Raw genomic sequence first — 16,615 nt, forward strand, 5'->3', positions numbered from 1 at the left:
GTGTGTACATACCCATGCACATATGTGTGTCTACATGTGTGTACAAGAGAAGTCTTCAGTGTAAACACATCTGTTTGTATCTCAGTGTACAGATATGCATGTCTTTGAGTTGTGTGTGCTGCTTTAGCTGAGTGTACAAGTATACCTGATTGATGTTCTCAATTGCATATATATGCACTTGACAGGGTGGAATCCTGATGGGGTAATGGGGAGCATGGCCTGGGGAAGGTTTGGGCCTGGAACTTTGGCAGATGCATCCTGCCAGGATCATCCTGAGACAACAGGAAGGGAGGACTCTGTGGCTGGAGGCCCAGTGCTATGTCCTGTCTCTCCCCGCCCCCTAGTCCCTGTCCTCCTGCCCCTAGCCTCATCCAGTCCTTTAGGCCCTTGGGGTTTGGAGCAGTAACTCAGACTGTTTGCTCATGAGCCAGTTCTGTGGTTCTAGGTTCTTGAGTTATAGTTAGTGGGGGTAGAAAGGCAGAGCCCAGAGTACCCCACTATGCATGGTTATACACACTCTGATCACAAGCCACCTGACCGAGTGGTATGGTGCCAGGAAAACACACTCCATATACCATGGTTTCATTTTAGCATCATGCAGATAACACAGCCATCAGCCAACACCCACCAATCTCTCTCTTCTGGTTACAATTTGTAACTATTTCCCTTCTTCTGTCCCTATCACCTCCCAGACAGACTTGCCTGGGACCTTATTAAGTATGTAGTCCCATGGTTCAGTCAGTGAAACTGAGGCCTCAGCTGGACTCAAGTCCTGGCCTATAAAGGTAGCTGCTTGCTTGGGAAGCCACTCTGACTGCTGCCAAGGTCTCCCTTTTGTACTTAGGTCTTGATGCCCAAGTCAGCAGTCCTGGCCATGGGACACAGCTCGCTCTGAGATTCTGAGGTGAGAAGTGACTGGACTCTGCAGACTGCTTTCTAAATGAGTGGGTACCTTACCTCGTGGGCATGCCTGAGGAGACTTCTACTGTTGGAGGAGAGAGCTTGCAGAAGGCTCAGCTCCAGGGAAATCAGAGAAGATGGACTTCCAAGAGGGTCTCTGTGGAACCGGGCTTTGTTTTTTCCAAGGCAGGGTTTCTCTGTGTAGCCCTGGCTGTCCTGGAACTCTCCCTGTAGACCAGGCTGGCCTTGAACTCAGAGATCCGCCTGCTTCTGATTCCCGAGTGCTGGGATTGATGGGGTGTGCCACCACTGTCAGGCAGCTACTTTGAAGTAAAAGTAGGGTTCTCTCACCCCCGCTAAACACTGAAAAAATGAATAAGGCTATCCTAGGTAGACAGCTGGGCAAATATGTGGTGATTGTGTGGATGGTGGTCTGTAATCTGAGCTACAGAAGGAGGTGGTGTGATGGGCATGGGTGGTGAGATCAGGGTGAAGGTGGCTTGTGGCATATGACGAGAACTACAAGGGGCAGTGCCCATCTACCTTGGTCCCATCTAGGAGAGAGGGTATTCCCCCAGCGATGTCGGGTGTGTACATCTGTGTGCACTCCTGACGACTGCCAGTTTCAGAGCTGTGGCAATTGGAAGCCCAGCTTTCTTCGGTGGCTCTTCTGCTTCTACAATACAGCAGAGGGAAGGGCAGACCACTTGCTGGCTGCTCCTTGTCCCTCTGGCTTTAGCCTAAGAGGGGCAGGGAATCACAGCTAGTCTGTCCTGCAGTCTGGGACATTCCCATTTCCTTCCCTTCTGGGGATATCCCTCTTCAGTCTAGTTCAGTATTTCCCTTCCCTAGGGAGCAGTCACCATTGCACAGGCTTCCGCCTTGTCCCTCTCAGGGCTCCTGCTGTTATTAACTCTAATTAGCTTTAATCGTTGCTTTCATTTTTCTAAACTCCAAATAGAAGATGCACAACGAAGATTCATAAGAGTGGCTGGTGGATAACAGATGGAAAGAGGATGAGACAGATGATGGACCATCCTGTGAATAAATAAGATGGATGGGAGATTGAGATGATAGATGGATGAGGTATATCCATAGTGACAGGTGGTTGAATGGGTGGGTGAATGGGAGAGGGTGGGTAGATGATGGAAGCAAAGGAGCCCATAGGAACCTCTTCCCCATCTACACTGTATCCCCCAGAGTAGGACTTCATCCTAATTAAGATTATCCATCCTGTTTCCTCCTGCTTATATGAAACCTGACTGAGGACATGACTTCCTCTGCGGGGTTCTCCAACCCACCCCATATCCCAGATGGAGAATGCCTTTTGGCCACTTCCCCTCCCTAAAGCAACCCCTGGAGGCTCATGCTTTTGATGGCACCACGTTCTCCCCACTAAAGCTGTCATCAGCTTCTCGCGTGCTCACTTCCTTTCATTCTCTGCTGACTATAGCTCCTGGCTCACCATCCTCCTTCCCACCCCAGCTCATTCCATTCTCCATGACTTCAGCATCCACAGGATGACTCCCCCTCCCTCAGATCCGAATCCTCTCCTCTCCCCCTCAGCCGCTAGCTTCCAGGGGCACACCCTGGATGTGGTCACCACTCGAAATCGCACCATCCCCGGATGCCTGTTACTCTTTGTTTCCATCCTTTTCCTTCTTCCGTTCCTTCTTGCTCAGGTGTCCTTATCCACCATTGATGAATGTGTCACCTTCATCAAAAATACCCACCACCCTCTGTCTTCTCCTGGCTCTGCCCTAGTCTGGATGCAGTGGAGACTCAGCCTATCACCCGAATTGTCCTTTTCCCTGTACTTCTCCGTTTCAGGACACCACATTCCAGAGAAGCTCAGCCATGCTTCACGAAGCCCTTCCTACTGGTCACGTCCCGTTGGTTTTACTCCTTGCAGACCGAATGGTCCTCGTTACTATGACTCACAATGTTCTTTGCTTCCTCCTCAACCCTCAGCGTTCACAAGTAAGATATGAGATGGGAAGCTTTACTGCCCTACAGCTGAAGCCCATGCCAGCCTCTCCACACCTGCACAAGCTCACCGCTGTGCCCCAAACCCTAATGCCCTAGACCTAAATCTCACACAATTCATTTCTCTTCTGATTGCCAGTCTTTATGGGGAAACCTCCCATCTTCATACAAGAAATCCGACAAAGCAATTCTCCACTTGCTTCTCGCTACTGTTTCCTTTTATATTTCCCCTGTGGCCAAAGCGCCCCTCAGACCCACTTGTGCACCTCTGGAGTGCAGCTCCCTCTTAGTGACTCTCACAGCACAGATACACTGGCACCCAGGATGCTTGCAAGCTCCTGTGACCTCACTCTTTCCTTGTCTTCTTTCTTCTCCTCCGCCTACTGCTGCCTGTTCCTTTTACTCTCCCTTCCCTGTGCTTTCTCTTCTAAAGGTCCAGAGAATTCAAAGAAATCTGTATCTTCAGCTCAGACTACTTCTCTCAACTCAGCTAAAGGAGTCCAGATGCACAGTAGATTTAGCCCTGCAAACACTCCAACTTTCATGTTCTTCACCTAAAGCCAGACTTAGTCTCCTTTATCCTCATCAAAGGCTTCTTCTTCTAGAGTCTCAGTGTCTCCAAATGGGAACACCATGAATGGCCACTTCTCTCTAGGACATATACCACAAGGCCTGGTGGGTCCCAGGCGATACATATCTGGTCTGTGATCACCTCTGGGGTCCTACTGGCTACATTTGCCTCCTTCCCCCAATTAGCATCCCAGGCATGCTTTTGTCTTCCTTAAGATTTCCTCCGTGAATTTGTTGTTAACACACAAACACACACACACACACACACACACACACACACATAAACACACACAGACACACACACATACACACACACACACACACATAAACACACACACAGACACACACACACAGACACAGACACACACACGTGTACACACACACACACACACACACACACACACACACACACACAAACACACACACAGTGAGAGGATGGAGAAACAGCGCAGTGACTAAGAGAGCACTGCCTACTCTTCCAGAGGACTAGGTTCGATTCCTAGCATCCACGTGGTGGGTCACAACCATCTGCAATGCCAATTCCAGGAGATCTGATTTGTTTTGGCTTCTGTGGGCACCAGACATGCAAGTGGTGCACAGACACATGCAGGTGAAGCACCCAAAGACATAAAAATCACATATACATACATACATATATATATATATATATATATATATATATCACAAAATAAACTTTATAATATATACTTACATCGTACATATGTGACATATACATGTGTGTCTCACAATGAAGTCATATCACATGTCTACACTTGAATTTTTTTCTGTGACTTTGTACTAACTTCCTGGGAAAATTCCTGCCAGAGACCTGGTGTTCGCTCAACTTTACACACACTCACGGTCTGTTCCTACCTCATAGCCACATCCTCCAGCCACTGCGTTGTTCAGCAATGTGCCACACTCATTCCCACTTTACAGCCATATCTGTCATCTATGCAAGTTTTCTCTTCATGCTTTGTGTATCTCCAGGCCATAGCTTAGATGTGACCTCCTCACTCTTATAAAACCCAAGTTCCTTCTTCAGGCTCCACATCAGCCTCATGAGGCATTGTAAACGTTTACTTGTCCCTGCCTTCCATTGTCCACTAGCAATAAGTTTCAATGGGTAAGGACCAAGTGAATTCTCTTTCCATCCCCCCAACCCCCGCTCCATGCCTAGTTCAGCACCTGGTATAATAGATACATGCTGAGTAGATGGGTGGGTGGAAGGATGTGTGAGTAACAGGACAAGTGGATGAATAGATATGCTGAGGTGAGGAGAGATGGATGGTTGGATGGTGGTAGATAGATAAAGTTCAGTTTGATGTGGGAATAGATGTGTGAGTAAACTGGTAAATGGAAGGAAAGACAGATGGATGGATTGAAAGGCATCGCTGGAAGGATGGATGGATGGATGGATGGATGGATGGATGGATGGATAGATGTATGTATGTATGTATGTATGTATGTATGTATGTATAGATGGATGTATGGATGTATGGATAGATGTATGTATGTATGTATATATGGATGGATGGATAGATGGATGGATGGATGGATGGATGGATGGATGGAAAGATGGCTAAACAGATCACACTGTATTCATTTAGCCTGCAGCTAAGCAACACCTTGCTCCATTGCAAAAGATGCTTCCCGATTGAAGGGTCAGGAGAACCTTGAGATTCCTCAGCATCTGGACCCATTTGGGCCTGAGATCTGCTGTGTTCAGAGGCTCTGTAACCGCCCAACCCCCACATGCAACCCTGCAAAGGGTGCATCCTTCCTGCCTGGCTGTTGTCTGTCTCTGCTGTCCTTCCTTTCCCAAAGCAGGAAGCACTGTCATCCTGGCCTCTGCTACACTCCCCCTGCCTTCCTGTTCCTGACTTGGGAATTGACTTCTTCCTCCCGGGGCCAGCAGAGCCCTGACCCCCAAGGTTGCGGCAGAGCAGTAGAGGCGGGCGCCAGGCTGAGGTCAGCAAGGCCAGAGCACACACCTCCTCTTCTCTGTGCTGTCAGCAGTCCTGGGGGCACCTTCCAGCCTTGAGTCACGGAGACCCTGGTGTCAGGCTCAAGAGACTGCAGTGCAACCACTCCCAGGGCAAAGCTGGCATCTAGCTGAGGACCAAGCAGGTGGTATGGAAGACTTTTGGCGGATTAAGGGTTTGGCACTGGCCAGGTCAATAGCATCTCACTTAGTAATCACATGAGCCTCAGAGGGAGGGGAGGATCCTGAGTCCAGTCAGTAATGAGGAAACGGAAGTAGCAGGTAGCTGTTTTAGGGCAGCCCAAGTCTATCTGAGCCTAGATCCATCCCTGCTTTGGAGCCTTGGCAGTAGGCAAAGATGCTCAGGCCAGAAAGTGTCTTCCCCTCCTCTGAATCCCTCATCTAAAGCCTTAGTGAGCCTCTCAGATGGAAAAGCCTATGCAGGAAGCCATGTGGGCAAGCTCCCTCCCTCACCCCTCTTCTGCTTCCTATTCATCTATTTATTGAGTTTGATGGCCCAGTTTACAGCTAGCAAACCTCTTTAAAGGGCTGACTCTTCCCCCTCCTTTCCTTTTCAGACAGGGTTTCATGTAGCCAAGCCTAGCCATAAATTCTTTATCCTCTTGCCTCAGCCTCCCAAGTGCTGGGATCAGAGGCGTGTACGACCACACCCAGCCAAGACACATTTTCAAAAGCATCTCCCTGGAGAAGCAGGGAAGACACAACCTAACACAAGAACATCTGAGAGACAGTGAGGATTCTTTCTCTACTGTGGATGTTCCTGAACTGGGTGTGTCCTATAGTCCTACCTAGGTGGACCCAGATGGAAAGAAAATATGAAGAATGTCTATAGGAAGAGATACAAGACAAAGAAGTCTGGAACCAAGGGACGGTCATCTCCTTGATAAATGTGCCCAGGAACTATGCTAGAATTTCAGAGGGTAAAAAGTCTTGGTTTTCTTTGCAGGGCAGGCTGGAGGTGTTTTAGGGGAGCTGCTACACAGGTTCTGGGATGGGCCAAGGTATGACAGAGTAAGGTACCAACCAACAGGCACACCTTTGATGCTCCTCTTCACCCTCATCCTTAATGTCTGTTTGTTCCTTTCTGTCACTCTGAGCACTTGTTTTACTCCTCAGTGTCCAGCAGTCTCCATGGCCTTTAGCCCACTTCTAAGCACAGAGGGACATTGTTGCTTCAGGGCCCCATACCTGGCTCCCATAGGCCACCTGGAGCTGTGGATGTTCTCAGTCTGGCTCCTGAAAGCTTGCATTTCTCCACAGTCTGGCTGAGCACATCAGGCTGACCCATCCCTTGCCTGGCTTCAGGCAATGTCCTCTGTCTGCCTTGTCTACACCTGGAGAATTACTGCTGCTCCAAGGCTTGTGCAGCTTCCCTGAAAGTGAGGCTTAAAGTAACACTTGCAGCCCAGCCTTGACCTGCAGCTTAAGGATGGCTTGTGCCATGCGATAGTGCCTACGGTTGAGATGTTAGCAGCTCACCTCTAAGTCCCTAGGTACAGTATGACTGACATGGAATGCTATCAGGAGCTCTGCCCCCAAGCTGACTTGGAAAGAAGGCTTGCCTATGTTAGACCGACATGAATTCTCTAGGCAGCTGTGCCCAGGAGGACAAAGATGGCCAGCTGCAGACTACAGACAAGCTGTGGTGGAATGTAAGGGGACATAGCTGGCTGGGTTGAACTCAGGTTCTAGGGCATTGTTCTTAGGGCTGCCCCTGTGGCATCCCCTGCCACGGGGCCTGTGCAGAAACTTGGCAGGGAGATGGCGGGAGTGTTCTATCCTAGAGTCCTGAGCTGGCCAACATTCTGTGCTTCTGAGCACAAGGGTCAAATTGCCATCAGTATCCCTTTTCCCATGTGTAGGACAGGAGCTGCCAGGGTAGAAGGTGCTGCCCTTGGGGGGGGGGGCGCGTTATGCTTGGAGCTGGCTGGTTCTTCACCACAATGGCCTGGACCAGATTTCATTTCCCTTCTCTAAGTTCCATATTGTCCCCTTGTGGGGTGCAGATTCCTCCCAAGATTACTATGAGTGGCAGATCACAAGTACTGCAATGCATTCCCAGAACCACTACAAGTTTAGAATACACAGTGACTGACTCATGGCTACTATAGTTCTGCTGAGGGCTTGGCTGTGGCTGCTTTGCCGGCCAGTCATTCTGTGTTGAGTCAGAGCATTTAGGGAGGGTGCTAGGGACAGGTTTGCTCCACAGGGACCAGGGAGAGTGTTTTTGTGAGCTGATCTGGGGTTTGTAGACCTATTAGCAAATGATCGACCCACATGTAACTTTGAAAACCAGGTAGATGGAAGAGAGAGAGAATGATGTGGGTGGTGAAGTCATAGAAAAAGGTCCAGACCCCATCTCCTCTGCACAGTGGCATACCTTGGGGACTTCAATTCTGTTCTGTGCTCCCTGATCCTTCTCAACTGCTCTCCTGCATTTCTGTCCTGATGGGACCCTCAGCCCTCAGACCCAGACCATATCTAACATCAACAGGACAAACAGGAACCTGGGAACACATAAGCGTCCACTCATCTGATGATCAAGAATTGAAAACACGCACTTCCTCGGGTTGGCAAGGATGTGGAGACGCAGCGGCACACGCAGCAGTAATAAAAAATGTTCACACACTTTGACCCCCCAAATTCTGCTTATGCCGATACATCCTGTTACAACAATAAAAGCAAGTGCATATTTAGCACTTTCTGCGCACCCGGGCAGCACCACGCTGCTCACACACCCTATTCCCATTTATATGCTCACCCTGCCAGTTAGGTACTGTCATTACCATTGTGGAGAGGGGAAACTGAGGCACAGATCGCCTTTGGGATCAGGGTTATGTCCACCTTCATGGGTGTCAGTATTACTCGCATGCACATCTGGAGTTTATGAAACAGAACCAGCTTTCTCCTGCCCATCCTTTCTCAGCTTAGGCTGGTGGCCCAATGACGCTCGTTCCACCAGTTGTCGGTAACCACTCTCATCTCCCACAGCTAACGGGTCTCTGTATCACACCCACTCTCAGGGCTGAAATAGGCTTTGTAGACGGAGTAAGAGCTTGCTCGCCTAGGAAGACGGCAACAAGGATAGAGTGACGGGGATTCTAGATCCAGTCCCTCCTCTCCTTGTCACGTTGACACTGAGTTTTGTACCCAGAGTTCAGATACCTTATAGAGCTGACCTCTCTCTATTCTCCCTCCTGTCTACTAGGTCGCACTAGCCCTGGACCAATATCTTCCCATCTGCCCAGTGGCCAGGGGGGATCTTGCTGGAACACAGCTCCCTCTCTGGATGAAATGACCTCGTGCCTCACTACAGCTTAGGTGCAAAATGGGTGCTCCTGACTTCCCGGTCACCCACAGTGTCTCTCCCCAGCCTTGGAGATGGTGTCTTCCCTGTGTCATCTTTGTGTCTCTTCCTCTACTTTGAGGTATCAGCCCAGTGCCTCTTCCCAATGAGACTTTCTTCACAGGACCCCCAGTCCCTCCCGTATTTGTTTGCAGCTTTGTGGAAAGTTTGGTTTCTCAGTCTTAAAATTCCTTAGTTTAAGAAACTTCTAATTTTTTCATTGTGTTCCTGTGAGACAAACTGGATTTTTCAAATGATTAACCCCTGACTGGCTTTGGGGGAACAATACATATTCTGTAAGCATCTGCAGAGGGTAGGGAAGTGGTACCTGGCAGAGTGAAGATGCTGTTCACTGAGGTGTGCACTGTAGGTCAGAGCTAGACCTGGGGGAAATGCAATGCCCACCACTCTTTGGAAAATGCTGGGGACATCAAGGTGATAATGTCTGCTCTCCTCTCCACTGCTGTCCTAACTGCCCCACTTGCCCTTTATCTCTTTGGTCTCTATGTTGCCTTGGAATAGACACCTGTTATTTTCTCGTTATAGCCAAATCACCCTGGCATCTAACATCTAGTGAGCCATTCACCCTTTCGGCCTTAATTTCCAAATCTCCAAAATGGGAACAATGATGCCTACATCACAAGAGTAAGCTCTCCATTTGCTTTGATGTGAAGCAATTTGATGAATCATTTTATACTGAGTTGTATAGCTCGCTCCTAGATACACCAAGTGTGTGACTTAAAATATATGAACCTCAAGTAGGAAAGTTTTGAACTTGGTACTCCAGGCTCTTCCTAAGCCCCCCTGGAAGCCTGGAATCATCCTCCTGGGCACACAGAGGATGGGAATGAGACCCCCCCCCACCCTGGTGGACCCCAGTAGTCCTCCAGGGGCCTATCTGAAGCAGGAAAGGCTCAGCACTGGGTTAGGAATACGGTGGGTGTAGGTTGAGTGCCTGTGATTCTAAGTGGATGCAAACTGGGACTTGTGGGGCTAGGTGGGTGCAGGTTGGATATCTCTTAGGCTCGGGTGCCTTTGGATTCCCAAAGGAAGAGTCTGCTCCACTAGCTTATGTTTCAGGGTTTCTGGGAGATTCAGATCTGTGTTTCAGAGAAGTTCTTTGAGGAAGCATCAGGACAAACATCTGGAAGGTGCTGGACATTAGGAGTCAGGGATGGGGTCGGGAGTACAGGCTGCTTTTGTACTCTGTTGGGGGTGCTGGAGAGGATGGAGGAGACCCTGGCACGTGCTGAGTTCCCAGCACTGGGATGGCTGTGGTTTCACCAGCTGTCCCAGTCAGTTGCCCTGGACACCCCTGGGGCTAGGGCTCTGCTCATCGGCTGGCAGGACTAGACACTTTATTACACAGTCCAGCTGGCTCAGAGGTGGCCCCCTAGTGCTGCTAAATCGGGGCCACCAGCTCCTGCCTCAGGAAGAGGGAAATGCAGGCAGGATGTCCTCTTTTGTGGCCGACAAGTCCTTTCCCATGAACCCCTGCTGACCTTGCCGTCCACGTGGCAGGGGGCTCCCCCACTTGCCACCAGGACCTGTGCTTGCCCAGGGACAGGGTGGCAGGCTGAGGAGCAAGGGCAGGGGGCGTGACTGCTATTGGCACCGCCCAGTGGGGCAGGGCATGAGCTCTGAGCCTGAGCCTCTGAACCTCCTCCAGCAATGAATGCCAAACAGGCACCTTCCTGCTCCCAGACGTGTCCCCTTAGTGTGACCGGAAAACTGAGATCCCAGAGGAAGCCAGTGTCTGAAAAGGACCGAAACTCAGCAATCCCTGGCTCCGGCTGGGACATGCTGGCTGATTCTCTATCAGAGATGTCCGGACAGAGTGCAAGAGGATCTTTGGGGACATCTCCCCACTGCCTTTCACTCCCAGGAACTTCCCAAAAGCTGTGGGGTGAAAGCCAAGTCCCGGCGGAGAGACAACAGAGCGGTAGAGGGAAACACCAAACCTTAAACTAGACGCAGAGAACTTTCTTCCTTCCCTCCTCTGTGGTTGCCCTCCGGTTTCCCCACTTCATTCCTTCCTTATCTAATCTGGTTGCATGAACTGGAATCTTCGAGAAAGTTCACTTGATAGTAACACCTGGAGACCTTGCTTCTCCACACGAGTTCCTCTTCCTGGGGTCCTCCCCAGGCAGATGATCTTATCACCCACCCGTTTGCTTAAGCCAGAGTCCTGGAGCACAGCCTCCTTCTTCCTACTTCCCAATGTCCAATTCACTTGTAGGTCCCTGCTTCCCCTGGACAGTCATCTATGTCACTCCTGCCAGCTCTTCCGTCACTCCCTAGCCAACCACCTCCAAGATCTATCCAGCCTCATCTGACCATTCACCTGTCTCTGTCTGGCATTCCTGTCTCTGGGCATCATGTGAAGTGCTCCTCACCCTGCTCAGAATACCCTTCACTGACATTCTGTAGACTCCTTCCAGAAGTTGATATATTAGTGGTTCTCAACCTGTGGGTTGTGACCCCTTTGGGGGGGTCTCCTAAGACCATCTGCATATCAGATATTTACATTACAATTCACAACAGTAACAAATTACAGCTATGAAATAGCAACTAAAATAATTTTATGGTTGGGGTGTAGGGGGGTCACCACAACATGAGAAACTGCAGTAAAGGGTCGTGGTGGTGACAACTGGCTTCCTGTGAAGCCCACAGGCAGTACCTGGGTGTCTCTGAGCACGTTCATCCTCATGCTTCAGAAATCCAATGCCACTTCAGTCTGGCACTTGGAAAACCCCTGCAGGATGGGGTCGTGCCCCTGTCCTTCCTGCCATCCTGAGCAGGTGATGTGTGTGTGTGGCTGTAGCTGCACAGAGTCACAGTCTCTTTCTCTGACATGCTGGGAAGTTTGCCAGACTTTTTACCACACTGTTCCAGGCCTGGCTTTGATGAGGGATCAGGGCCCCTTTTGCTACACTGCTTCTGAGAGACACTTACATTTCAGTCCCCAGAGCTCTGAGCTAGGACTAGAAGGCCACAGAAACAGGTAGATCCCACTGTCTTGGACCTGGATTATACCTAAGAGCAGGAATATCAGAGAGATAGGCAGCCACATTTGATGTAGACCATGGCAAGGCAGACCATCATTAGATGAAGCCAGCAGTCCCTCTGTGTCACCTGCTAGCTTCCCTCCAGACTAAAGTCCCGAGACAGAGTTTATTAAAGCTGTCATCTGCCCTTTTCTACAGGGATCCTGCTGGGTTATAGAACTAGATCAGGACACCAAGCCAAGCCCAAGTCCAAGGAGCCCCTCCCTGCCTGCCTGCCCCCTGAACACACGCAGGACACTGGTGTTCAGTGGGGAAAGGAGATCTCAGGACATACCTTAAGGACTTTGGGGCACAGCTAAGACTAAAGTGTGAGTCTGTTGCCCTCGAGGGCTTCATTTTAGGGTCCCCAGGCTTCACACAGGTCTCCTACTCCCGTTTGCCTGCTCTTAGGGATTTTTTTCTTTCTATACTCTACCACGGAGCTATTCACCCCATCCTCTGCACTTAGAGATTTGTTCCTGACATAGCATCCCCCACCAGGCTGGGAGCTCCTGGATCGGTTTTCACCAGGAGTGAATGGGACCAGGCACAGGGCTCAGGAGGCTTGGTCTCTATTTACATTGGCAGCCCTGCTCCCTACATTCCCCACCCATGCTAGGCCACCCTATCAAACTATCTCCTCTCCTCTTCACAGCCCATGTGGTCATGGGTGCTTACTTCAGGGAGCACTCCCACCTTCCTTCATTTCTATGAACCTCTGCAATGTACCTATCTTCCTTTCAGACCGCTTACCCCAGGATTCTAGCAATGGGGAGGGGGAAGAATTTGCACAGCTTACATTCCAGCCAATGTAACCTCCCGGAGCCTCAGATACCTTTCTTGGCTGAATGTGGGAGGTCTCCTGGGCCCAGGGAAGTCTCATTCCTCATCCATCTTGCCCAGCTAGGGCCCTGTTTACTTCTTCCACACATTCACTCGCTTAACAAACACATCCTGAACACTGGCGAGAAGCGTTATCCAGGGTTGGGGCAGTGGAGCAAGAAACAGCCAAAGGAAGCCGGGCGTGGTGGCGCACGCCTTTAATCCCAGCACTCAGGAGGCAAAGGCAGGCGGATTTCTGAGTTCGAGGCCAGGGCTATACAGAGAAACCCTGACTCAAAAAACCAAACCAAAAAAAAAAAAAGAAAGAAAGAAAGAAAGAAAGAAACAGCCAAAGGGCCAGTCATCCTTCAGTGTCTACACAGATTCAATCACATCCCGCTCAGCTTCCCTGTCTGACCGGACAGGGTGCTACAGGGTGTGAGCTGAGAGCGAGGCTCCAATATCAAAACTTGCATTAATTAGTTCCCTCCCTGCCGGCTCCTGAGGACCTTGGGAGGTTACACGTTCCCCACTTATATAAAAAAGGGTTCATACTCTTGTGGGAATAAAAGATGAAACATTCAAAGTAAATTTCTATGGCATACAGACATACAGGTTTCTCTCTCTGGTCTTTCTGCACGTCTCCATCAAGCATCAGGGGCTCTGTGATGACCCAGTCACCTTGGATTTCCAGGGACAGCGGATCCTGAGCGGATGCCGGGCTCTCATCCCCTGCCTTATCCCCAGTGCTTCCTTCCTGGCCCCTCCACACAGCTCCCCTGCTTCCAGAGACTCTTCAGCACCGCAGAGCCAAGCTCTCAACACAAACTTGAACCTTCCGTTCCCTGTTCCCAAGGCTCTCCTTGCAGCCTCTGCTTTATGATTCAAATCTTCTATCCTTTCTAATCCAGAGATCCCCTCAAATCCCCGGACGCCCTGGCCCTTCACCTCGACGTGGATCGGTCTGGAACTAGGGGCTTAAGATTCGGCTTAGGTTTCAACTTGAATCTAGGATCATTTGTAAGGTTCCTGCAGTGGGGTGCGGGGTGGGGTGTCCCAAGTCCTCAGTCCTAGCCCAGGAGAAGGTAGACGCCCGTCCGGAGCGCCCTCTGGGGGACCTCGAGTTACCGATCTCCAGTGCAGACGCAAGGCATCGGGAAGTGCGCACCCAAGTGCGGGGTCGGGTGTGGATCAACGGGGAAATGATTCACGCTGGAGGATCGGGACCCAGACGCAATGAGCCCTGGACTTCCTGGGGACTAAGGACCTGAAGGATCCAGGTTAAGGATGCATTTCACTACGGACCATAGACTTAAGACTGGGACCTGGTCATAGTTCCGCCACCCTGTTCATGACCCGACTTCAGTCCTCACCCATTCTTTCCTGCTCCCCGCGGTCCCGGTCCCTAGCCCCCGGTTCCCATGACTTCCCTGGTTCCAGCGGGCGTCCTCATACCTAGGTTCCCAAACTGCCCCGTCCCTCCGCCCGCCCCGTCGTTGCGGTCTCATCACAGGCCCCTGTGCGCAGCGGGCCCCGGGTGGTTAAGCGGGAGCGGGGGTTGGGCTGTGGCCCGGGCGCTCACCTTGGAGGAGTCCGAGGCAGAGCCACAGGCGCAGGTTCAGCGCAGCGCCCGGCTGCATCTCCGGCCCCTGGGCGCGGGTGGGACCTGCGCGGCCGCAGCTCTGGGCTGGGAGTGAGAGCGCGCGCCGAGGCGCCGGCGGGGCGCGGACCGGTCAGCGGTCCGGGGGAGGAGCCGAGGCGGTCCGGGGCGGGGCTCCGGGGGAGGAGGGTCACCGTAGCCTCAGCCCGCCCCTCGCCCCTCTCTGTCCCTTCCAGTTTGCCCCAGGAGAATCCAGCCTGGGTAGGGAGAGCGCCCACTTTGCGTACTTTAAAGGTTCCCAGTTCCAAAGCAGCCGTCAACAAGCACAAACTCCAGGGCCACTGCGGGTGGGCGAGGAGTGCAGGTGACTGCACTGTCCCCCGTGCGCGTTGTGGCGCCGGAGAATGAACAAAACCGGATAGTATTGTTTTCTGCATTTCCCTTCCATCCATAAGCAAAGAGGCAACGAATATAACGTTAAAACGGCTGTACATTAAATCTTAGCAAGCGCCCTGCAGAAGCCAGATCTCTCTATAGCGTGAATGGAGCCGGCACCTGGGTTAACAATTGCCCCACACCATCCTCCGACCATGAAAGACAGGCTTTCGCTTTAGCTTCCCCACCAAATACTTCTGCTCTGAGCTCATTCATAAGTCTTTTTTATCAGGTGACACTTCACTTTCTGTTTTGGCAAACGCTCTCGCACAGACTTCCTTTCTCTTTGTGGTTCCTTTGCTAGAATTTTCCTATTTCAAAATATATCCCAAATGACAATAATGATTTCAACCTTTTTCTACTTTTATGTACTGTGTTCCCACTGTTCCCACGATCCCCACCTACCAGCCCGGACTCATCCTTGCCAAAAGTCAAGGCCAGACTGTTGTTGATGATGACCTTTTAAATAGTCGCCAACTCTCTCAACCACAGAACAGGAATGAATCTCCTAGGTATGTGTGTCTTTAACATCTGTAGACAGCGCTAACTAGTTTTTCATTTTAGCTTGTACTGAAATCACATTATGGTGTTGTTAATTGGCTTTTCCCTAATTGCCACTGAGGCTAAGAATATTTATTTACTTATTTATTTATCTATTTATCTATTTATTTATATTTATCTTTAATTCACTTTGCATCCCTATAACACCCCCTCCCCTCTTCCCAGTCCCATCTTCCAAATCCTTCCTCCTGTAGTCTTCTCCCCTTCTTCTCAGAGAAGGGAGATTCCCCCCCCATCTTGGGTACCACCCACTCTGGGACATCTAGTTCCAGCAGGACTAGGCACATTCTCTTCCACTGAGGCCCAACCAGGCAGTCCAGGTAGGGTGAAGGGGATCCAACGGCAGGAAACAGAGACTTGAGATAGACCCTGTTCTACCTGTTAGGGGACCCACATGAAGACCAAGCTGCACATTTGCTACAGATGTGTAGGGGGAGCTCCTGCATGCTCCTAGGTCGGTGGCCCATGCTCTATGAGCTTCCATGTCCCTTGACTCTATGGGTCTTCTTGTGGCGTCCTTGACCCCTCTGACTTGCTCATTTCTATCTTCAGACTCTTCCATAAGACTCCCCAGGCTACACCTGATGTTTGGCTGTGGGTGTCTGCACCTGACTCCACCAGATGCTTGATGAAGCCTTTCAGGAGACAGTTATGCTAGGTTCCTGTTTGCAAGAGTAACAGTATCATTAATAGAGTCAGTGGTTGGCTCTCTCACATGGGATGGGTCTCAAGTTAGGGTAGTCATTGGTTGGCTGCTCCCCCAGTCTCTGTTCCATTTTTATTTCTGTACATCTTGTAGACAAGACAAATTTGGGATTAAAGGCTTTGTGGGTGAATTGATGTCTGTCTCCCTCCTCTAGAAGCCCTGTCTGGCTACAGGAGGTGGCCACCTCAATCTCTATAGCCCCCTCTGGTAGAGATTTCAGCTAGAGTTACCTCCATAAACTCCCTGAATCCTCTCCATCCCTGGCCTCCAGCTGGTCACCAGAGATACCCCTCTCTCTGCCCATTTCCATCCCACTCCCAGCCCTCTCAGACCACCCCTTCCCCACACCTGACTAACATTGCCATTCCCCTCCTCACCTCCTGTCCTACCCAGTTCCCTCTCTCCACCCACCTCTGATAACTAGTCTCCTCTTTTGGGTGAGATTCGTATATTCCCCTGTGGGACCTCCTTATTACCCAGTTTCTTTGGGTCTGTGGATTGTAGCATGGCTGTCCTATACTTTATGGCTAATGTCTACTTATACATGTGTACATACCATGCATGTCTTTCTGTCTCTGGGTTACTCCACTCAGGATGATATTCTCTAGCTCCATATATTTGCCTGCAAAATTAATGA

The 16,615-nt window shown here is 50.6% G+C and overlaps 1 protein-coding gene across 3 annotated transcripts in view; it reads right to left on the reverse strand.

The window, feature by feature from the left end:
• Nucleotides 1-14,390, reverse strand: part of Flt4 (fms related receptor tyrosine kinase 4) — a 42,637-nt gene extending 28,247 nt beyond the window's left edge. For all 3 annotated transcript variants that reach the window (XM_085830060.1, XM_085830059.1, XM_085830061.1), the window contains exon 1: nt 14,259-14,390. In XM_085830060.1, coding sequence (XP_085686186.1) covers nt 14,259-14,316 — 58 coding nt within the window. In that variant the 5' untranslated portion in view covers nt 14,317-14,390. The remainder of the gene's footprint in view (nt 1-14,258) is intronic.
• Nucleotides 14,391-16,615: the final 2,225 nt, after the last annotated feature.

The sequence above is a fragment of the Mus caroli genome, unplaced genomic scaffold, assembly GCF_978045245.1.
Source record: "Mus caroli unplaced genomic scaffold, Mus_caroli_1 scaffold_13, whole genome shotgun sequence".
Lineage (NCBI taxonomy): Eukaryota > Metazoa > Chordata > Mammalia > Rodentia > Muridae > Mus > Mus caroli.